The 25,857-nt window shown below is 38.6% G+C and overlaps 1 protein-coding gene across 1 annotated transcript in view; it reads right to left on the reverse strand.

The window, feature by feature from the left end:
* mgmt (O-6-methylguanine-DNA methyltransferase) overlaps positions 1–25,857 on the reverse strand; it is a 401,995-nt gene that overhangs the window by 257,119 nt on the left and 119,019 nt on the right. The window contains exon 5 of the mRNA XM_072239661.1: positions 20,711–20,740. Coding sequence (XP_072095762.1) covers positions 20,711–20,740 — 30 coding nt within the window. The remainder of the gene's footprint in view (positions 1–20,710; positions 20,741–25,857) is intronic.

Below are 25,857 nucleotides of genomic sequence, written 5' to 3' on the forward strand. Positions count from 1 at the left end.
CTAAAGAAAAATTCAGTTACTACTCCCTGATGGTTTGTAGCAGTATTGCCTAGCAGTGAATAGCAGCAAAAGTTTAATGATGATTACCTCCTTCGACTGGATAGAAGAACAATATTGTACTGAAGCAAAACAATGAAAGCCTCAGAGAGAGAGAGAAAAAAACAAAAACTCAAAAAAGCTCTTAACACCAGCAGCTGGTTTTGTTATGCAAAATTAGCTGAATCAAAGCTGTGAACTCAAAGCTCGAATTCAACCCCTCAAGAATCAGAGTTACATTTATTATAGTGCTGTTATACTCTCCCCTACTGCAATACAACGCTGCCAATAACTGCAGCCGAGTGCCACAATGTACAGACTATTTCTAAATTCTGCTCTAGGCTAAACATTCTTCTGTACATACTGGTAAATTCAACAGTCTCTTTAACATCTGAGAACAAATTACCAACAAGTCATTTTTGCTCAATATAGCAAGTCAATGTGGCACCCTGTTTCTCTCTATTACAAACATGTACAGTACCTTGCCCGAGAGTCATTTGGACGCTGATACAAGATTCATAATAGCTGTCAGAATCTCAGATTTTTTCTTTTGTTTTATGAGGTCAGGCAATATTACATGCACTGAAATATTCCATTTCCCAGCTGAAACCCTTCTCATTTGAGCACGACAGGTTGAGGGAGTCATGATTTTGCAACCCAGCATGTGAAACACAGTGCAAGGGGGCAGGTGGCTAACCCCACATTCTCCTTCTGCACTTGTCCACTGGCAACAGTAAATTAAACTGTCAAAAATGGAATTGTCCTGTCATCAACAAAGCTATAACTTCACAAGTATTGCAACATCAGATGTATTTCTAATTCTGCATTTCCCTGCACCTGTAATTTCATCAGAAAGTCTTACTGGACCATGGTGAGAGCTGTCCAAGGGACATGGGCACTGCGATTTGCTTCGAAGGCTTGACTTGGCATTTCGAAAGACAGAAATTAATGAACAACATTGGCAATTTATTATATAAGAGAAGTGTGCTGAGCGTGAGATCCTGACCTTCCGCTCAGCTTTGATCCCTTCTAAAAGGGTAGAATTGCTAACTTCTACCTGACATTGAGCCTAGGAGAAAAAAAATAGAATTTCCTAAACAGTAGCATTATTAAAATATGTACTAACACACAGACTGAATAATGTCCAGTGCAGTTAAATATGTATAAACTTGCAGACTTTGAAAGGAAAAATAAATACCAATAGAGAAAAGAAAAATGGTTTAAATGTTTTATCATAGTCAGAATACTGAATATTCCTTTATTAATTCGCATTTAATGTCACTTTAAATTGCTGACATTATTATCCTGCTGCATTAGGAAAAAATTGTGTGTAATTAGTCAGTATTAAGCCTCTGTTATTTATTCGAGCCAAATAAACAACACCACTTTAATTACCTGGGCTCTGCAATATTGATCTGGGCATCAAATTTTAATATGACTTTATTTCAGATTTCCATATGACTAGTATTCAAATTTGTTCCAGCAATAACAATTTTGCAGGCATAAATGACTTTTCATTCAAAGTATGTAAATTATTCCCCAACACTTGGGAATGCAAGACTTTCAGCGCTAGCAGCATGTTTATGTAGACCTCAGGGGCCTTGGTACTTCATGAGCTGCTCTCTAATATGGCAGAAAAGCCACCAATTACCAGAAGAGACAAAAGTCAACTAAGACAGGGAATCTCTTCCTCCCAAACCTTGTTCTCTCCCACTTCAGTACATGGTGTTAACGACATACAAATTTTGAGGGCATTAACTATAAACAGGAATTCAAAACAAGATAGACACACTGTCAGAATATGCCAATGTCAGCATCTTAAGTACCCCCATAATCCCAGGACACAAGTTTCGGCATTATTGTCTCAATTTAACTTGCATTAGTACCTAGCACCTTGATTACACTATTGGGGTGGTAATCTTCCTGCATATGCCATCATTACTTATGTCAAGCCACTTGAGCAGTTATGAATATTATTTTGTTTTACGAGAGAGTAAATTAGTGCTGCTCCCCTAGAGTTTTGGGTGCTTAACACTGAAGCAGTATGCAGCCTTCTGAAATCCCATAACAAATCCTTGTTTAGTGCCACATGTAGATAAGAGCTACATTGCAACATTCTGGCATAATTGACTCATATCCTTCTTCATTTAAGGACAGCAGAAATTTTTCACCTTTCCTCCTCATTAATCTGGATTAGCGCTGGTTTATCCAGAGAATCTACATCTTTTTAACATGCTGGGTCTGAAGTATTTGTATTTTAATATTACATATATTAGCGTCTTGTTCAAGAGAATTGTTGTCGTATATTAGAGAGTTGTGCATTGTTTATTCGGTTTACATGATGGAACCTCCAATATGAATAGGGTAAATCTCTTGGGAGCCACAGAAACTCAAAAATGATGTACATATGAGTACATGGGCCCATGGAAACTGAATATAAATGACTGTGCCCCAGCCAGTCATATCTGGGGTGGAATAGGCCAGATAAATAATTCTGACGTTAGGGGAAATAAAGAAGAATCTCAAGCCCTATATAAAATTGTTTTGTATGCAATGCAACAGAGTTATATTTTACTAAATTGTCCTTAAATAGGCCAGAATTCTTTATATAGGTAGTGTATAGTAAAGCTAGTGTTTCTCTTGCATGTCAGAAAAATATTCTTTGAGGCATTACAATAACATATAAGCACCTGACTATAACATTACATAACTTATTTTTCTGTGCATCGTAAAATTTATTATTGTTAGTTCTTTTGCCTATTTTTTCCCCCACAGTATTTTTCTTTGCAGAAAATCTAAGAGGAATGATAACTTGATTTTAGGTTAAACATTCCTCATTTAGTTTTACTAAAATAAAGATCATCCAGTCCTTCCCTAAGATCTGGGCTGACCAACTTTTTAAGACCTTATTACGACAGGTCACATAACATGCATAACTTAGCACAAATGCCTTTGCACTATGAGAATGATGCTCCTTAGCCAGTAAACTACACCACTGGGGGAATCCACTCCTTTCATTAAACAGACTGAGAAAATGGTCTCCTCAACATCTCCCCAACTGATGCCAATTTTGAAAAATGGCTTTTGACAGCTGAATGAAACTTTCATGAAGTGACCAGAACTGCGCCCATGAAACCCACAGACTGACCAGGAGACACAAATCTGAAGTATGGCAGGCCGAACTGCCAGCACGTGCAGCGACGGCAGCTCTCATGGGTCAAATCAAATTTGCTCTTCCAAAACCTTTCCTGAGTCCACTGACACGCTTTTAGAAATGTTTTTTTTTCAAATCATTAAAATCTTTTTCTCTTCCAAGCATGGGTTATTTCAGAATTAAGTGCTAGGCTCTCTGGTGCTTTGGGAAATGTAAACTCCAATTTTTGCTCCAAATTCACAATACACTCCAGTAGCTTGTGCTCTCCAAAGCCCAGAGCAAACCCTTAAGATGATGAGCATCTTACAGAGTGCTTTGGTAAATCATGCAAACAGGAGTGGGTAGGAGGACAAAGTCATCTCTTTTGCCATTCCACGCAACCAGTAAATTGAATTACAAACCATCGCGGTCCAAAAATAAGTACTGCAGTTACATGACGACAAAGTTAGCCTTTCATGAATGCCATAGTACAGAATGAAAATTAGAGAGGTGGCGGTAATTGTACAGGCTGCTTGTCTTCCCTGTCTCAGAAGATCCTGCTTTATCATGACTGAAGATATCAGCATGAATTACTTCTAAATCAAAAGCTACTGCTAATCAGTTGGGGGAACTAGTCTGCAAAATGAATGGCAAACATTCTACATTTGAATCATTTTTAGAGCTGCAGCTTTTAGATTTGTGTAAATTCACATCACTAATAGTATTTCCCTAGTTGTGTAGAAAGAGATTAATTATTCCTTTAATGAACCATTTGAATAAATTTAAAATTACCATTTTTATTTTTTAATCCATTAGCATTGGCATTCCCCCCCCCCACCATACATACTGTCTTTACAAGAGACCAATACATCTGATATTCTTGCCAACAAAAGCATTTGAAATTAGTGATTTGCTTTCAGAAACTTTAATTACAATTTTAAAACACTATTTCTTCTGTTTAATAGATTCAAATTGTTTCAGTATTATCTTGGTTGCAAATAAAATGTACAGTATGTGACAATATTCCCAGGATTAATCACTCTTGAAATTATAATATGCTCTTGAAATACCAAATAAAAAGACAGCAATGTTGTTGATGTACTCAAAGCTTCTCGCTTTCTGGAGTTTGCTATTATTATGCATATCCAGGTAGGAAGTTAATTAACCCAAAGCTTAAGCTAATTATGATAGCAGAATGCTATCAACCAAAGCTTTCAGTCAGACAGCTGTCCAGAATTTCATTTGCTAATCATTTGTCTTTGGCTGAGCATATGGTACATTTTCATGCAATCAGAGGAACAACAAACAGCTGAAAATCATTAACTAAAAACAATGTGCATAAAATCAGAAGCAATTTATATAGCCTGGTGTCAAACAGAAACCTAAATACTTCCTCCATAAAAATTTATCAGCTACTGCTCTTTCACATTTTCTCATTTGGAAAATTTAATTCTGTACACACAAAAAAATGACAGGAAATTCTGCTAAACGATGCAAGGTTTTTATCAAATCTGGTTAAGTAAGTTTTGTAAGCTCCTCTAATTTGTAAATTTTCAAACTACAACCTTCTGTGACAATCATGCCCAAGATTCACTCACAAAATTAAAGGTGTGTCCTAAATCCAGGCCAAACAGGATTAGGTTAAAAATGTAATCCTAAAAAAAATGAATGTTTGAAAACTTACGTTTGATTAGATACAATGAAGGCCAAATCTAAATTCTATATATGACCAGTAAACTTGCTGAAATTTTAAACATACCACAGAATATTACACAAAACTACTTATTGTTTGTGTTAAAGGTGCTGGTCTGTGCATTAAACTCAAACAAATCATGCAGAATTTTATTAGGTAAGGCCAGGTCCTGACTTTTCAAATGATGTGACAGCTGCAATTGTAACTGGTCAAAGGATCACTAGAGCCTGATTAATTGTTGGTCAGAGGGGATTTCTATTGGTCACGGACCAATGAACTTCTGGGAATTTGCACCTCTGGAATATGATTGTGGAACAATACATAACTATTTCTTATTTACCAGAAATTAAAAGTGCTGTAATTCCATTTATACAAATCACAGTAATATATAACCTGTAAGTGGTGTTGATATGCATCAACTGGAAAAGTGTACAAAAAATAGTGACTGGTAAGCACATAACCCTCACATTACAGAGAGCAATGAGGGTAAATTTTGAATACCTGCCAACCACTGACTGAAAGTAATAATAAGGGAATTTGCCAAGGGCAGTATGCAGTGCAAGTGCCCTCTTTAACCCTTTGTCAACACCTGGTTACCAGGCCACCTTACAACAACATATAATTAGAATTAAAGGAACTTTACTGTACTTTTCTTTCCTCCTTTCGTCAAGATTAAAAATTCCACTTTGAGCAAAACGGCAGGCAAGTAAACTGATCACTACTAAAACTCAGTCACCAGAACAAGAATATGTTGTATAGTTAATAAAATCTTGACAGGATGGAACTGGGTCAAACTCACAATGTTATGTTTATTGTTCATTCCTAGCTAGCCTTGGAAAATATAGCTGAATCTCTCCATTGTACTATTTGTTCTTGTGATAATGATGCTTGTAAACTGGTGATAGATTAGGAATTCCAGATTACTGACCTGGAAATAAAGGAATGGAAGAACAAGACTCTGGAAACCAGATTGATGGTACTTTCCACCTCTGTGAACTTGACCCAGAGAACAATACATTTGTGACTACTTCCAGGTTCAATCACATAAACTGGGAAATTCCTTTCAGTACCCTGGGATCCTCATGCAATCCTGTGTCAGAGATGAGATGATGTCATTCCCTGTGCAGTTCTCCTTCTGAAGTACCTCAGGGAATTTGGACCATGTTTGCCTTGAGCTGCCGGCTGTTGGATTCAGCTGGGACAATGTTGGTTTAAAAAAAAAATATATATATATATTAAAAAAAAACCACAAGACCAACATGGTTGGAAAAATATTCAACTAAATCTGTTCCTGTTCCCAGGGCAGAGTACCACCTCATTTTCAGCCTACACCTAAGATCTCTGATCTGTGCCTTCCTCTGATCGGCCCTTAATTACAACAGGCAATGGCAAACACAGTAGGTAGGGCAACATGTACAATTCAGCTATGTCTCCTAATATACAGTAACAGACCACAACAAACTCAGAGTGGATGAAATTTCAAGCTTGTTTAGTACTTCCAAGGGAATGTCTACTTCCATATGTTAAGTAATTGGTAGGTGGCTTCAATCTTACAGCTCAAAACAAATCATTTGTATACACTTGCAGAGCCCAGTAATTCAACTTTAATTGCATTCCTTTCTTTTCTGCATCCATCTTCAGTGAGTCACATTTGTCTTTAAGGCTTCTTCCACCCCCACCAACAGCTATGTCCTGTTTTTCTCCCTGCTATAAGACACACGTTCTACTATAGATCACACCCTCTCTTGCAAGCCTCTCATCCAAACATTTCAACAAACCAGCAAAACACTCTGGGATCACATGGGTTCCATTTTGTCACATTACATTTCACAAAAGTTATAAATTCATAAAGACTTCAGGATTACAGACATATTTCCACAGCAGCATCCATTACAATTGGGGTTACAATTCAATGGTGTTTCTTTGGTTGCTTACACAACTTGACACATCACAAAGACAGAAAATTATATAAATTAGTTAGATTCACTGCACTGAAATAAGTCATTCAGAATAAATGGTTCATTCTGGTGTTTATGCTTCCCAAGAGTCTCCTCCCATCCATTGAAAATTTCCTTTAATACCCTCTACCTATCTTTACCTTAAATGTATCTATATGACAACACAAGAGAAGGTGGAAATGAAGAGCTACACATAGAATACTGGAGGAACTGAATAGGTCAAGCAGCATCTATGGAAGGGAACAATAGTTCACATTTCAGGCTGAGATCCTTCATCAGGACTGGAAAAGAAAGGCAAGGAAGTAAGAATAAGAAGGTTGGGGTGGGAAGGAGTACATGCTGGCAGACGGTAAGCGAAGCCAGGTGAGGGGGAAGGTTAGAGGGTGGAGGAGGGAAGATAAGTAAAAAGGGAGGTAGAAAAAATAATAGGCTGAAGAAGAAGGAATCCAATAGCAGAGCCAACCATAGGAGAAAGGGAAGAAGGAGGAGCACTAGAGGGAGTTGATAGGCAGTTGAGGAGAAGAGAAGGTATATGAGGGGAGCCAGAACAGAAAACAGAAAATTGAAGAAGAGAGAAGCAGGAGGGGGGAGAAATTGCAGGATGTCAGAGAAATCAATATGCATGCAATCAGGTTGGAGGCTACCAGTTGGAATACGAAATTCTGCTCCTCCAACCCGAGAGGGGCAATAGCGGAGGCCATGGACCAACATGTTGGAATGGGAATGGGAAGCAGAATTAAAGTGGGTGGCTGGAGCGGTTGTGGTGGACGCAGCGGAATAAGCTTGTGTTCCTTCCCCTTCCCTCTTTCCTTCCAGTCCCAATGAACGGTCTTGGCTCAAAATGTCAACTATTTATTCCCCTCCATAAATGCTGCCTTTCCTGCTGAGTTCCTCTAAAATTTTATGTATTTACAGTGCCTATAAAAAGTATTCACACACAACTCCCCCCCAGAGGTTTTTATGTTTTATTGTTTTATAACATTGAATCACAGTGGATTTAATTTGGCTTTTTTGACACTGTTCCACAGAAAAGACTCTTTTGTGTCAAAGTGAAAGCAAATTTCTATAAATTAATCTAAAGTTATTACTGTTATTAAACACTAAATAATTGATTGCATAATTACTCACTCCCTTCAAGTCAGTATTTAGTAGATGCAACTTTGGCAGCAATTACAGCCTCGAGTCTGTGTGGATAGGTCTCTACCAGCTTTGCACATCTGGACACTGCAATTTTCCCCCATTCTTCTTGACAAAACTGCTCAGACTGCATGAGGATCATGAGTGAACAGCCCTTTTCAAGTCAGCAACAAATTCTCAGTTGGATTGAGGTCTGGACTCTGATTTGGCCACTCCAGGACATTAACTGTGTTATTTTTAAGCCATTCCTGTGTAGCTTCGGCTTTGTGCTTGGGGCCATTGTCTTGCTGGAAAGCAAATCTTCTCCCAATTCACAGCTGTCTTGCAGACTGCATCAGGTTTTCCTCCAGGATTTCCCTGTACTTTGCTGCATTCATTTTCCCCTCTACCTGCACAAGCCTTCCAGGGCCCACTGCAGTGAAGCATCCCCACAGGACGATGCAGCCACCACCATACTTGGTGGCAGGGATGGTGTGTTTCTGATGAAGTGCGGTGTTTTGGCTTATGCCAAACATAGCGTTCAGTCTAATAGCCAAAAAGCTCAATTTTGGTTTCGTCAGACTATAGAACCTTCGTCAAGCTGACTTCGGTGTCTCCCACATGCTTTCTGGCAAACTCTAGCCGAAATTTCATGTGAGTTTTTTTTCCAACAGTGGCATTCTATTTGCCCCTCTCCCATAAAGCTGCAACTGGTGAAGCACCTGTGCAACAGTTGTTGTACGCGCAGTCTCTCCCATCTCAGCCACTGAAGCTTGTAGCTCCTCCAGAGTTGTCATAGGTCTCTTGTTGGCCTTAACTGTGCTCCAAGGGATATTCAAAGACTTGGAAATTTTCTTGTATCCATCTCCTGATGTGCTTTTCAATAACCTTTTCACCAATTTGTTTGGAGTGTTCTTTTGTCCTCATGGTGTAGTTTTTGCCAGGAAACTGACTCACCAGCACTTGCACCTTACCGATGTATATTACTACAATCAATTGAAACATCTTGACTGCACACAGGTCCCCAAAATCAGATCTCCATTTAACGAATTACGTGACCTCTGAAACCAGTTGGCTACACCAGTGATATAACCAATGTGTCATATTAAATGGGGGGGGGGGGGGGGGGAAGGTGAATACTTATGCAATAAATTATTTTGTGTTTTATACTTGGAATGAATTTAGATTACTTTGTAGATATCCATTTTCACTTTGACACCAAAGAGCCTTTTTCTGTTGATCAGTGTCAGAAAAAAGCCAAATTAAATCCACTGTGACTCAATGTTGTAAAGCAGTAAGACATGAAAACTTCCAAGAGGGTTGAATACTTTTTCTCGGCACTGTATACAGTTCCATGAAGCAACATGTTCCACTGCCTACCCACTTTCAAAATTCAGGAGTTTCTGCTGAATTCTATATTGGATTTAACTGTGACTCCTTTATACTGATGGCTTCCAGTTTACCATTTTGGTTTCTTCAATAACATAGAAACATATTTTCTGCCCATGAAGGGAAAGAGCAGTTACTCAGCCGATCCTTGTATGAGATTGGAGTATGAAAATTTACCTATCCCTGAGCTCATCACTGGAGCAGACCTACCTGCATTCAACCATCTACCATTACTACGATCCACATCTGCATCATGGTCCTGTTCCTAAATGGAACATACCAAGTATCCGCCTTCCAAAATGCCAGACCGATCAACCCCAATACATAAAAAGGCTGTTCAAATGACACCCCCTCCACCCCAACCGAAAGAAAAATGATCCATACACCAAATGGGGAATTTTTCATTCAGAGGTCCCTGAAAGATTTATTGATCCCTTCATCTGAAACAGAAAATTACCTAGGACCTCTCTCTAACAATTTAACCCTCTGATCCAAGCCCAATGCTGTTCACTCATCCCCTTCCAACAGAAGTCGCTCATAAGCAAAACACCACACATTCCACCTCCTCAATAGAATCCAACTATCGAATTTCCCTTTCCCTTGTGCAAATCTACTCAAAGCATCTGGTCCTCCTGCCCAAGAGAACATGATCCAATCTTCCCTTCCTCCCACAATGTAGTGTTGAATTAGACCAAGGGTTTCCAACCTGTGGTCCACGGTCCCCTCAGTTATTCGTGGGTGTCCATGGCATAAAAAAAGTTGGGAACCCGTGGATTAGTCTGTATAAATGTTACTTTCCTGGTTGTTCGAACTTTCTCTTGCCTGCTTGTCTTTTTATATAATTACCTATGTACAGTATTTGCAAATGTTCAGTGCGTTACAGTTCTTTGTATTATTTTGGAAACCTCTTGGAATGAAATGCATGTATGCAAAAACATGAGTAGATCAGAAGACACCACGTAAAATCAGGCAACCACTTTGCTGAGCATTTGCCTTCTGAAAGCCGTGACAATCTGGAGTTTCCGGTTGTAAACCATTTTAATTCTCCATCCCATATCGACCTCTCTGTCCTCGATTTCTTTCACTGCCAGGGTGAGATTAAATGCCAACAACAGAATCAGCACCTCATTTTCCGCCTGAGTAGTCAACAACCCAAACACTAAGTTCTCCTGTTTCAGGTATCATTCTCCTTTCTGTTCCTTTCCCTTTCTTTCTGATCTATCTGCCTATCATCCACATTCTTGCTGCTACAAGAGATCGGGGCAGGAGTACCACCAATATAAGTAATTATGAGATCACAAGCCTAATTATGCCCATGACCAATCTTTTGAGCCTAGTCTTGGGAGCTGAAGAACAGACATTATTGAGAGCAAAAATGTGCAATGCCTTGTAATGTGTATCTACGATTACTGATCCATCTCATCCATGACCTTTAGGGTGCTCTGTAATATCTAGGCAACACAATGTGACAATAAACAGAACAAGTAACCACCTGTATTCTAGGAGATAATCAATCCATCTTCTAACTTATGATTATGTCTTCATATCAAATATATATATTTTATTTTTATTTAGAGATGCAGTGTGAAATAGGCCCTTCCAGCCCAATGAGACAACGCCCAGCAATCCATCTATTTAACAGTAGCCAAATCACAGGACAATTTACAATGACCAATTACACCCCCCTCCCCAACAGGTATGTCTTTGGACTGTGGGGAGGTAAACAACAGAGCACCTGCAGGAAACCAATGCAGTTCGTGGGGAGAACGTACAAACTCCTTATAGGTGGCGTCAGAATTGAACTCTGAACTCTGGAACGCCCTGTGCTGTAGTGGCGTTGTGCTAACCACTATGCTACCATGGCATAGCAAAACATTGTGAAGGCAACATAAAGGACATTCAAATATGCACTTCAAATTTTTGTCTAAGAACTAAGAGAAATATTGTTGATGGAAGCATTGGTAGCTGAAGCCAGTTTGCATATATTGTAGTGATTGGAATGTTAAAACTCAGTATGAATTAAACAGCTTATATTTTACTTCTATATTTTGCATATGTTTAGTGCTCATTATCTCAGGATTGAATAGCTGAACTAAAGTTGATTATCAGTTCCTTGGTAGGGTCCATCACTTACAATAAACTGGTACCATCAATAACAATGTCAGTTTAGATAGCTGCGTTAGTGTCTTACGCCAGTTTTCTAAGCGTTCTGTCTTCACAATAAAACAGTCAGCAAACTGTTTCCCATTTGTACTGAAGAAATCATGATTTTTCTGTAGTGCTTAAGAACTAAAAATATTCTATTTCTGGAATGAAACATGTCAACTTCCATTTCCGTACCATCGAGCACTATTCCAGGAATTGATTAGGCACTTCCTGACATGAGTCACCTGTGTGCTCTTGATGCATTTCCTGCATCCCAGAACATGAATGGCATTGTCCTTATGCAACACACATAAAAAGTGCTGGTGAACGCAGCAGGCCAGGCAGCATCTCTAGGAAGAGGTACAGTCGACGTTTCGGGCCGAGACCATTCGTCAGGAGTCCTGACGAAGGGTCTCGGCCCGAAATGTTGACTGTACCCCTTCCTACAGATGCTGCCTGGCCTGCTGCGTTCACCAGCAATTTTTATGTGCGTTGCTTGAAATTCCAGCATCTGCAGATTTCCTTTTGTCCTTATGTAATGGCTCTTTTGGAGCACTGTTAAGGAACAGTCTTAGTTGCTCCATTTCTCCTCATTCCCAGTTCAACCAAGCCCTTTTGATACAACCGTGGATGTGAAGCCTGTCAGCTAAGTCGGATACTTATTCTTCATCCTCCTGCCCATTCCCTCATTCACACATGGCAATTAAGAAAGAGACCCACAACCCTTAAACTTCTCATACTCAACTATCCAGCTTGAGCCAACATCTAATGCCTTTCAACTCCTCCCAAACCACTGAGTTTCTGACTAAGTGATCCCCCCCCCCCATGATCCTGACTCATTCGCCCTCACCACTGCACAGCACTAGTCTCAACTATTATTCCTCCAACTTTTGAGCACAGTAGTGAACCCAATGCTTCTTCCACCACAACCTCAAAGTCACTGGGCACAATAATTCTTCCTTGGCTCCAAACCAAGAAATCAGTGATGGCATTTTCACCCAGTCCCACCCAAGATCCCAATCACAGTACAAGCTTTGATTGAGCATATAGTAATTGGTCATTTCTTCCCCTGAAAATGGCCACAGTATTGACCCTCTTTGAAGACAAAATTTGCAGTGTTTGTTGAGTTTCACGAGCATCGTAACACAATGTTAGTGTATCAATTTAGATAGACGAGAGTTTCAAGATCATCAGTCATTATACAGTATATGTTGCATATATGAAAGTAAAACTTACTTTTTATAAGGCAGCAACACACATAAAAGTTGCTGGTGAACGCAGCAGGCCAGGCAACATCTCTAGGAAGAGGTACAGTCGACGTTTCGGGCCGAGACCCTTCGTCCTGATGCGTTCACCAGCAACTTTTATGTGTGTTGCTTGAAATTGCAGCACCTGCAGATTTCCTCATGTTTGCGTTTTTATAAGGCACCTTCTTTCTCAGATATCCCAAACACATGCTTTAAAATTATCATTTATGTTGTAATACGGTAACAAGACAGTTATATACAATAAGTTACGAAATAATTATAGTTTGATAATGACATTGTGTGTCTTTTTTTGGACCATTAGACCATAAGACATAGGAGCAGAATTAGGCCATTTGGCCCATTGAGCCTGCTCTGCCATTCAATCATGGCTGATCCTTTTTTCCACCCCCCCCCCCCCCCCAGCTCTACTCCTCGGCCGTCTCACCGTAACCTTTGATGCCATGTCCAATCTAGAACTTGTCAATCTCTGCCTTAAATACACCCAACGAACTGGCCTCCACATCTCCGTGATAACAAATTCCACAAATTCACCACCCACTGGCTAAAGAAATTTCTCTGCATCACTATTTTAAATGAATGCCCCTCTATCCTGAGGCTGTGCCCTCTTGCCCGAGGCTCCCCCACCGTGGGAAACATCCTTTCCATATCTACTCTGTCTGGGCCTTTCAACATTCAAAAGGTTTCATTAAGAACCCCCCTCCGCCCGCAATCCTTCTAAGTTCCAGCGGGTACAGGCCAAGAGCCATCACATGTTCCTCATATGATAACCCTTTCATTCCCGGAATCATCCTTGTGAACGTCCTCTGAACTCTCTCCAATGCCAGCACATTTTTTCTCCAATTTGGAACCCAAAACTCTTCACAAGACTTATTGAATGAGGGGTTAAAATATTAACCAAAGTACCAAGGATAGTTTCTCAGATCTTCCTCAAAATCTTGCCATTCAAGATCACCTGATACTGCAGACTGGGCCTCCAGAGTATAATGTGGAAAAATGCGAGGTTAAGAATATCAATGGAAGAAACAAAAGCATGGATGGTGAGAGACTGGAAAATGTAGATGTTTGAAGGGATCAGAAAGATAACCTGTGGAAGCTGCAGATACAAGGTCATTTGGTAAATTGGCCTTTATTACTGGAGGACTTGAATTGAAAAGTTCTCTTATTATCATCATAAAGGGCCTTGAAGAAATTTCACCAGAAGTATTCCATTCAGAGTTTGGTGTCCTTACTTAAAAGCACTTATACAGTGGATTCTGGTTAATTGAGGCAGCTGCTTATTTGGACAATTCTTAAAGAACAAAAAGTGATTATGAAAAATAACTGGGATTCCCTTTGTTTATTTAGGACACTATGCTGCTTAATTAAGACAGGTGACTGTTGCAGAACAGCTTCTAACTAGCGTAAGTCATGTGCTCTTGAGTAGCCATTAGACACTATACCGTGCTAAGAACCAACAGTTTTTAAATAGCATCAGATGCGTGAGGTTCTGTTCAAAAATCACTGATAGTTGGCATGAAATAAGCAGTAAGACAATTCAAAACTGTTTTACGCACTGTGGTTTCCAGCATTCAGACGTAGAAATGCTAGGAACAGCCGGGAGTGAAAATGAAACTGTTTCACTATTCAACAAGTTATGACCTATGAAGAATTTAAAGGTATCGCCAATTATCTTAAATGTTACATTTGGTCCCCACAGCTCTCACCTGTCGATCGAAGTAGCTGTTTAATGCAACAGTGGCCATATCCCAGTACACCGCTTCAGTAGGCATACTAAACCAGGTGAGGGCAACCAGTGGGTGTCATACCCCAGTGTGATAGGGATTTGCCTGTCCTGGCATGTGAAATCAGCTCCAGTGGACTGTGAGGATGAGATCCACAGTAAGATCCAATAGCCAGGAAGGTGGTACTATAACGCTACGTGGAGAGCAAAGGGCATGACGAGGTACAGAAGAAGTCATGGTCATCTACTGCAACAAGAGTAGGCCCCAGTTGCGACATCTACTCATCCCAATGGATCAGACTTCTGAGGAACTACCCCAGTGCAATGGCCTTTCCACTCTAAAACTCTCATACCCGGGCTCCCTGTCATCATCAGATACAACTGACAACCACTGGTAATACAGGGAGTGTTCTAATTTGTTCTGTATTTCATTTAAACACATAATTTGTTACTCAGTTAAGCAATTGTTTGCCTTTTTTTTATACCTTTTAACTATTCCATGAAATTTTGGCTAATTGGGACAACTGCTTCACTGAGCCGATATGTCCACATTAACCAGAAAACCCTGCACTTGATAAGCACAACAAAGGTTCACCAGACTGGTTCCTTGCAAGGTGGACTGTCATATGAGGAAAAACAGAGTAGTCAAGGTCTTTATTCATCAGAGGTGACCTTCCTGAAATATACAAAAATTCTTAGCAGGCTTGACAAGGCGGATACAAGAAGGATGCTTCTCCTGACTATGTAGTCTACAACTAGGAGCCTACAATCCGAAAATGACAGTTCATTTAGAACTGAAACAAAGAGAAATTGCTTCAGAGAGTGGTGAGTCTGTGGAATTCACTACCCAGGAGGCTCAGTCACTGCCTGTATTCCACACTAAGATTGATAGATTTCTGGATATTAAAAAAAAGTCAGGAGGTAAAGTGTGTGGGATTTGAGGTGGGGTATGAAATAAACCATGAACTTGTTGATTGGCAGAGCAGACTCAAACAACCAATATCACCCCTATTTATTATATTTAATGTCCCATCCACATAGGGGACCTCCACTGGTGCAGCACTCCCTCAGTACGGTACCCAGTGTTTGCACTCCCTCTGGAACCCAGTGCCTTTAAACTCAGAGGTGAGAGTGCTGCTGAGATCACCAACTGATATCCATGAATTTCTTTAGGCAAATTTAAATAGATAGATAGGTAGACATACATACTTTATTGTTTCCGAGGGAAATTAAGTTTCGTTACATTTGCACCAACCAAGAATAGAGTATAAGTGTATAATATATAAATTATGCCAGATGGAAATAAGTCCAGGACCAGCCTATTGGTTTAGAGTGTCTGATCTTCCAAGGCAGAAGTTGTAAAGTTTGATGGCCACAGACAGGAATGACTTCCTATGACGCTCAGTGTTGCATCTCGGTGGAATGAGTCTCTGGCTGAATGTACTCCTGTGCCCAACCAGTACATTATGTAGTGGATGGGAGACATTGTCCAAGATGGCATGCAACTTGGACAGCATCCTCTCTTCAGACACCACATTGCTACAAATAAAGGGTCTGTTTATACAGTAAAAATTGTTGTCATTATTTATCAGACATTTAAAATACAAACTTAAATGAAATTATGCATATGAATGGAAGTCAAAAAAATAAGAGAGGATAGGAAGGCTTCTCGAGGAATACTCACAATGATACTGTATAGGCTTCTACGACAACAGGCATACAATCTCAAGTTTATGACAAGCACGCAAGACTTAGAAGATCGACACCAACAGGTGGTTTGTGGTGGAGTAGAGGAGGCAGTAATATTCATTCTATATGATCTGGATTGGTATTTGTGAAAAGAGCGTGTAAATATTAGCTTTAGAAAAATTGAAACATAAGTGAAATGTCTGATTTCAATCAATGACTAACTTAGTCCGGGGATGTGCTAGGGGCAGTCCACAAGCGTCACCATGCTTCCACCGCCAACGTAGCATACCCACAACTTAATAACGCAAGTTCACCTCAACTTCCTCATGTCCCCTTTGACCCTCACCAATTTTCATCAGTGCACCATGGAAAGCATCCAGTCAAGATCCATCATGCTTGGTACACACTGCTCTGCCTGTGATCGCAAGGAAAGTCAGAGTTGGACACAGCTCAGCAAGTCGCGGAAATCAGCCTCCCCTTTACATAGTCTTTGTACGATTTTCACTGCCTCAGTAAAGCAGCCAACACAATGAAAGACCCCACCCACCACAGGCGTTCTCTCTTCTCCCTCCTCCCATCAGGCAGAAAATAGAAAGCCTGAAAGGATGCCCAAGAACAGCTTCTATCCTGCTGTTACTACACTATATTAGTTCAAGTTCAATTTATTGTCTTTCAGCCATACACTTGTATATACTGCCAGACCAAAGTGGACAACGGAACATATATAACACATAAAGTAATGTTAACAGAAGCAAGTAACAAATAATAAGGTGCATTTACGATACAAGTTAAAAAGTAAACAATACAATGCCACCAATGCTTCACACGTGATTAGACCTGGATGATGGCAGGGAGTTCGATAGCTTTATAGTATGGGGGAAGAAGCTGTTTCCCATCCTAACAGTCCTTGCCGAAATGCTACATTACTTCCTGCCTGATGGTAATGTGGGGTCAAAGAGATTGAAGGACAATTGGGAGTGATCATTGACAATGCTGAAGGCCCTGCATATGTAGTGCTTCTGATAAATATCATTAATGGGTGGAAGAGAGACTCTGATGATCCTCCCAGCAGTCCTCATAACCCTTTGTAGGTACTTGCAGTCAGATGCCTCGCAATTCCCATCACAAATAACGATGAAGCTGTTCAGGACACTTTCCAATGTGCTCCTGTAAAAATTGGTTAAAATGTGGGGAGAGTTTCACTAGACCCAATCTCCTCAGGAAGTGGTAATGTTGCCATGCTATCTTGACCAAAAAGGTGGTGTTGAGGGACAAGGTGAGATTATCCGTTATGTGCACTCACAGAAACTTGGTGCGACTAACTCTCTCCACAGAACAGCCACGTATGCGCCATTGAGGAGTGGTCAGCCTGCAGCTTCCTTGGTCTTGTGCACATTGTGATAACACCATTACACTAACCGCTCTACCTCCTCTCTGTATGCCTTTCATTGTCATTTTTGATTAAGCCAACCACTGCTGTGTCATCAGCGAATTTAGTGATTTGGTTTGAACTGGATCTACTGCAGTTCCAACTCCTTAGTATTAGATGACTTCAAAATATACCTCAGTAATGGTCTACCTTACTGTCTAACTGCACTACACTCTCTCTGCAACTCCAACACTTCATTCTGAAACAGTTCTTTCCTGCTTTCTGTTATTCTTTTACTTGGCACTGCTGTTGTAATGAATTAATCTGTATGAAAAGTATGCAAGACAAGTTTTTGACTATACTTTGGTACATGTGACAATAATAAACCAACTTACCAAACGAAAATTCTTCCCCTCCCACCAGCCGAACGCATCAAACAACGTTTTTTAGATTATGAAAACACTCAGTCCTCTTTTATTGTCATTTAGAAATGCAAACATGCATTAAAAAATGATACAATGTTTCTCTGCTGTGCTATCACAGAAAACAAGACAGACCAAAGACTAACACTGACAAAACCACATAATTATACCATATAGTTACAGCAGTGCAAAGCAATACCATAATTTGATGAAGAACAGTCCATAGGCACAGTAAAAAAAAAATCTCAAAGTCCCCGACTCAATGTTTCCTCCATGATCTGCATTCTCCACAATAGTGAGAAAACACTTAGGATAGATATTATATACACAGAGATTCGGCAAATGCTGGAAATCTTCAGTAACACATAAAATGCTGCAGGAACTTGGCAAGTAGGGCAGCATCTAGGCAGGGGTATAATCAGCTGACTTTTTGGGCCTTCATCAGGACCAGAAAGGAAGGAGGCAGAAGCCAGTATAAGAACATGGGAGGAGTGGAAGTACAAGCTGGCAGGTGATAGGTGAGAGCAGGTGAGGGGGAAGTGGGTGGATAAGAGAGGGGTTGGAGGAAGAAGCTGGCAAGGGAGAGATGGAAGACGTAGAGGGCAGAAGAAGGAGGAATCTAACAGAAGAGGACAGTGGACCATGGAAGAAAAGGAAGAAGGTGATGAACCAGAGGGAGATGATGTGCTCTGGCGAGAGGGTAACCAGAATGAGGAATGGGAAAAAGGGAGATGGGGTGGGGGTGAGTAATTACTGGAAGTTAAGAGAAATCAATGGTCATGCTTTCAGGTTGGAGGTTACCCAGACAGAATATGGGGAAAGATGTGCATTTGCTTAATTAGAGATTATTTATTCTACCATGCAAGACAATTTGGATCTTGTTCGTGAAAGGATTTTGAAGCTGGGATGCCTTACACACAGATACACCTCTCATGCAGCTTTCACAAGTCTTTCTTTCTTCTAGGAATTTCCATGAATCTATTTTTAATCTGTTTACATTCATTATCCACAGTAAGTGCCATCTCTGATGGGGATAGCACTTATGTCAAGAATTTGCCAAAAATTTATGTCAAAAATATTTCCGCTGCATCATACATTTTACTGCTGTTGGCTAAACTATCTGTGCTACATTACTAAAGGACCACAGCTTTACAAGTTTCTGCCTGAGATTATGTCCTGGATCAGATGAAACTTCCCACAGCTCAAAACTTGCCAGCACTTTTATGCCTTTAATTTTAACTCCATCAACCTAGCCAGTCAGTGACATACTGTCCAAGTGAGGAACAGCTTTCCCATCCAACCAGCTTTTCTGATAACATCAGTCTTACTCTCTTGAAGCTCACTGTTGGCGCTCACTGGCAGCGTATGCCTCGATGACAATCTTCAATAAGCTTCTTGGTCACTGACTGGCACTGAGCCCGTTGGTAATAAACTTTGATGATCTGTTCAACACTGACCTTTCTGTCTCAGTCTGTATGCCACAGTAACCTTTATCCACCAAGAAAAACTGCATATCCATGTACCTCCTTCATGTGCAACCCTGCCAAAAAATTCTCATCTATCACTTTGTGGATTAATTTCTTTCATGTTTTCTGCACTAGTCTTATCACTGTCTTTCACAGTTTCCAGCTAATCCAAATCCTCTCCTGAACAATGACTCAGGCCTAGTCCATTGTCAGCCATTCCCTTCTGGCTCTCAGCACTACACAGATTCAGTTTTTAAACGACAATCTTTTTTCCAACTCTCTGTGATATTTTCCTACGCGTTCAGAGTGATGTGTTCCAATCATACATCCATGTCCATATCTTATGTCCCTCTTATGCCATGCTCACTTTCTTACTACCTCAGTACTGCCCTGTTGATATGAAAGACTGTATCTCATTTTTTAAAAAAATCTCCTCCAAAATAAGTTTACTATATTGCTTCATGTTGCCTTCAATATCTTTGTAGGAATCTCCTTTTCTCTGGGTCTTTGCTTTCCCTACCTTATTGTTTTGGAGTTGAATAATAAGAGGAGGCACGAAGCACTGGTGTGTTGAAGAAAATCCATCATGTTTTAGAAGAAAATATGGATGATATCAAAGCGAGAAGTGCATGTTTCCTAAGATGAATGGAAAGCACAAGTTTAGTTTTTCATGTTGTGTTTTCCACTTATGCTCTCATGAGACCATTTATTTTGCTTCCATTCATTAAAGTAGCTGCAAACGAATGCGTGGCTCCAGTGTCTAACACCAGATTAGTAACTATGTAATTTAATTTGAGGTTCGCCAGACAATTTTCTTGGGACAGGCTCATGAGAGTAATCCTCATTTTATTTCTCTTGGTAATCTTGCCAAATAATACCTAGTTTTGTGTTTTTTTTTGTCCATATCTGTAAATGTGCAAAGAACATCTGGATGTAGAATATCCCGGTTTTAATACACCAAATAATTTATAACACATTTTTTAAACTATATGAATTTTGCCAAATCTAGCAAAGCAGAGAGTAATGAGATATCGTTGATTGGTAATAGAAAAGCACGAAATAATAAAAGCATTTATAAAATCACTAAAAGGTACCTCACCAAACACAAATGCTTTAATTCACCTGGGCACTATAAATTAAAATGCACCATGGTGTGTTCTAAGCAGAAGAAATCAACATTACCAGCAGCTTGCATTATTTCTAGTCTCGAGCCTCTTACATTTAGGCAAAAGGTTAATTTACAAATAATTTCACCTGAATCATATGCACAAAAGTAATATTTGTGGAGTGGTTATAGTTGACTTACATGATTGATACCAATTTTGTTCCATAATATCTGCAGCAAATAAAAAAAAAAACAGACTGTAATATAAAAAACATAACATATGACAAGGTCTTCTAAAACATTTCTATTTAGGACCTCACAAGCTAAATTGCTTTCACTGGCCCTTCCACCTCTCAGCATGGTTGACAGACAAATTGATCTGAACATTGGAAAATAATATGCTTGCAAAATTTCTGTGGGTGAGATTTCAGTCTTTTGAATTTTTCATAGAAGAACAAAATGAAAGATTGCTTCTTTGATTTTTCTTCCATTAAGCCTTCCCATCTTATGTACTACAGGAATGAACAATACTTCATACGGCAGCAATACATTGTAAACAAATGTACAACATTTTTCACTCGAAACCGAAGCCTTGTGAGGTAAAGAGGTTAGATCACAGGCATCTTTGCCCTGCAGATTATGTTGTTCAATTGTAATGAATTCATACATTTGAAGTTGCCTTAGGGGCTCTCATTAGACTTGGGCGTGTTTATTACAGGGTATATTGCATGTATCACTTAAGAGCAAGAGGAGTGAGATGATTTGATTAGAAATGTTGACAGTTGAGGTGTGTAAAGAATATGTCATTCATGCACATTTCCTTTACTTTAATAACAGGATCTATCACTCAAAGATGTTTTTAACCCTTCAAAGTCTTAGCATTAGAAGTAGAACAGTTAACTTTGTAGGATGCTAACCTAGCCAAGTATATCAAATCAATATTGGACCACGGTGCAATTAGTCCAGTGTTCCAAAATAACCGTGATTAAAAAAAACAGGAATTTACAAATTGTATTGATGATAGGTCCTTTGGTCACTTTTTTGATTCAAAGCCCTTGTAATTTAAGAATTTCTCTTCCTACCCCTCCTAAAGAGGGCCATTCACCTCCTGAAGTTCTTAGCAGAGATTGGCACAATTGTTGGCTGTTACTATGCATTTTGTAATAATTGATTAGAGAAATAATCAGTTAAAAGTATTTACATATATTTTGTTTCTGCAAATATTTTATGGATAGTTAACACCATAGAATTATATTAGTGTTATTTTGTATGCTCCCAGAAGACATGCATTTATTTTTATTGAACTAGTCTGTGCTGAAAATGTATTTTATTGTGTAAGTCTAAATATTTTCCTGTATATTATACTGCACTTACTGAAGTCTTTTGGTAACATTTTCCTTAAAAGAATCACATGATACTTCGTACTACCTTTGTAAACCCTCTGTAAGTGACACCAGCAACCTTCTGAGTAGGATTGACAAATACAAAAACATCCTCCACAATTTGGCTTCCACATCTCTGAATTGGTGTTTCAATGACAGATGTTTGTTGCGGCAAAAACCTCTGTCAGAACAAAATTAGGTGATCTATCATTTTAAGATATGGTCTTCATATACTGTTTACTCGAAGATATCACTTGCCTCCAGCCAATTTTGACCAAGAACATTCTGTGATATGGAAGCGATATGTATATCATCATCATTTTTGATAAATGCAGCTTCTGAACATAGAATTACATACCTTGTCACAGTATTAAAGCTGAAACTTGCAGACCACTAAAATCTATCCATACTTTTTTCTCCTTTCTGGTATTTAAGATTTGGTCCTTTCTGTCTTATTTAATACTTTAAAAAAAAATTATCCTCACCATATTCACCTATTTCAGATGATTAACAGGCTTTTTAAGATTATGAAACCTTGATGTAAATATCACATCTCAGTCAACTTAAAATATTTGTGCATAAGAAATGTGCTTAAAATTTTATTCTTTTTCTAATATATTTATTTAAAACATAAGCAAAGGAGTATATTAAAATCCATTTATATCTCTATATATATATTATGTAAATTAAAAGGCATTTAATCCTCTGAGGAGCTCAAATGAAAACTCTAAAAGGTTCCTAGAATACACCAAGCTAATCAGGTTTACAACAATTTCCTTTCACTTGCTCATTTTTTTTTGTTCTTCACGGTACAGTATTCTTTGTCGAACAAAACATTATTGTACTATGGCTTCTGAAGCCTACAGGTTATAGTTTATGGTATGTTACAATATATTACAAGGCGCAAGCCATTGTGAATAATATACAAAATGCTCGTTTCCCAATGGCGTTATAATGAGGTCAGAATGTACTTTTTGAAAAAAAATCCAAATCTTGCACATTAGGAGAAAAATCAAAGCTAATGGGGTCCAAAGGGACACGACAACCTTATGAAGGTTAATGTGGACACCTCTGTGGTGAGTTAAAGTCCCAATTATCCAACTACCCCTTATAAACAGTTCTTTCAAATCAATCCTAAAAAAATTATTACAAGCACTTTAAAATATCAGTTATCAATACTAAATCGATGTTTTTGTATGTGGAATAAAAGTAGCTGGTAAATGTATCAAATAATACTGATAATTTAAATAATTAGCTTGGATAATACAACAAAGAATGCATAATTCAGCTGAAATGATAAAAAGAGATGGACATTCAAATTAGTTCCTAGTCATTATAATGCAGTTAACAGAAAGAAATGTCTCAAATGACAAGAAATATGTTTTATTTTTGATAATTTTTATTTAAAATGACTCCATAAAATGGCAACCACTATGTGGAATTCTTACAATGTACTATAATGTTATCATTAGATTACACAGGACCAAAATGTGTGTCTAATTAACTGCCCCAATTAAATGAATATTCCAATTAAATGTGGCCCCTTTAGATCACTTTTATCACAGAGTGATAGCTGTAATAACATTACATGATATGTATCACATTTTAAATAAATTTTCTTACCCAAATCCCACCTGCGAGGTTTTTCCATGGGAGCCCAACCTGGTTAAGCAGCCATTTGTCTTAACTAACCAACTGTATTCAGCCCCAAGATTGATTGATTAATACTATCCAGACAGGACTTTGTACAAAATCTCAGTACAACACAGGGCTGTAGTTAATGTGAATGTTGTTCTTTTATCTTATTTTTACTATATTTCTTATTCAATCATTTTTAAAAAATATATTTCTTGAAGATATGGAATTAGCTTGGTTCGTCAAACAAGACAAAAAGTGTAAAAAGGGGCAATGTTAATCATGTTATAGCAGAAGAATTTGAAAAATGTTTATTGAAGGATTTATATTTACATATTGTCTCATCTTTTTTCCAGAAATGTTCTCTTGAATAACCTTGAGAAATGATAGCGAGAAACTATGGTGGCCATTTTACACATGGCAAAAACCTATAGAGTTCAATTAGATTTGAAAGGATGAAAGTATCCCTGTTGTTTTTTGTTGATGGAAGAATGTGAGCCAACACACTGCAAGAATCCTTAGCCTTTGAATAGCGCTGATGGCAACTTTCCTGGTCACCTGAAGCATCTCAAACAGAATGGTGCCACTTCAGCACAAAAGTTGAAGGCACTGCCAACAGTATCAGAAATATAATGGTCAAAGAATGCCAAAAATATGTTTTGGGGAAATCAAGAAAGTAGTTTGTTGAAATCTAATTTAAATGATACATGAAATTTAGATACTCTCATCACTGGTACAGATATTGTTCCCAAAGAATGAGCTGCATTTTGAATCCCCAAGCAATAATCTGATCTGAAATTGACCTCATATTTAGCAAAACAAGATAAATCCACAGGAAAAAGAACCTTAAAAAACATGGTCAAGGCTGACTCTGGCCATTAATTTTCTCACTTGCCCTCTTGTCTCTAGCAAATTGAAAATCTGTCTTATTTTCCTTTTGGGACATTTCGATTATATCTAAACTGCCTGCACTAGGTGGCAGTCCATCCTACAAATCACTAATTCTAGGTGTGAAGTAGTTATCCTTAGTTATTTTTACCTTACAATGTTCTTAGCTTAAATAAATCTTTCACTAATATCATAATGCATACAATAGAGAAAGAAGATTTGGTCCAGCAAGTCTGGTGAATTATGACAATTGTACTTGCACTGTCTTTACTCCATAATATTGGCGGGGTAGGAAGAGGTGAAACCTTCCGGAAGTAAAATTTAGAGGATTCCTTTCTAACTGCCTCTTCCTCCACAGAGCTGATGACAGAAAATTCCAGCCAATATCCTTGAGAGCCTCTTTATCTTCCATGGTGATCTAATGGATTAGACCTACTTGTATAGAGTCATGCTTACAGGACTCCTCTGTCAGTATAACCACAATTTTTCTGAAACTGATTCTTTCCACTCTTGCCTCTACCTTGCCCATTGCACCTCCTCCAAATTAAAAAAAAAATTTGTCAACCCATCCTCTCACATAACACAATCCAAACTTCAGATTACTCCTGCTGTCTTTGAATAGTAGAAATACCCATGGCCTCATCAGAAATGAAACTAGAGTGTTCATAAATTACTTGCACCTCTGAGCTCATTATGATTCTCAACCTTTATAGGTCTTCTCTTATTCTATATGGAGAATATTTTCATGACTGACTTTTTCCAGCAGCTGAACTAGAACACTTTTAAGACATGTAAATAATCGAATCAATCAGTACAGAGAAGAGAGCTTGTGCTTTATGGCTGGAGATACTAACTTTCATTGGTTTGTGGGGTGGATTCTGGATCTTCTGACAGTCTTTCAGATTAGCATTCAGATTTTCATTACACAAGCATGGTTTCATAGCAAATAAAGAGTTTACACCTTTGGATCTGGCACTAGCTGAGTTCAGATACTGACATATTTTCTATATATGTTTTTTTTCTTTACTATTTTGCAACAGACAGCTTCCACTGTGTATGTTGACGCTACCAAAAGGTTATTTGGCAGTAGTAACATTCAATATACAAGGATACAGGTTTATTTTAATAATCTCCATTACAAATCATTAATTGAATTTAAAATATTATTTCAGTAATACAGGCTTTTAAAATATTGAGCGATGGAAGCAAAATACAACGTTACATTTAATAGTTGCTTGGATGTGTGCCCCAAGAGCCATGGATTATGCAGTAGAACTCTGCTCTCTTAGAACCAGTATAGAAACAACAGGCTGAATGGCTTCTCTGTGTCATAAAATTACAAGGATTTTGTTCTTCGAATGGAATAAAAGTGAAATTTCTTTGCCAGTAATGATAAAGTAGCTAATATATTTATATAAATATTTATATGTTTTCATAGTCAGA

Source organism: Mobula birostris, chromosome 21 (assembly GCF_030028105.1).
Source record: "Mobula birostris isolate sMobBir1 chromosome 21, sMobBir1.hap1, whole genome shotgun sequence".
Classification (NCBI taxonomy): Eukaryota; Metazoa; Chordata; class Chondrichthyes; order Myliobatiformes; family Myliobatidae; genus Mobula; species Mobula birostris.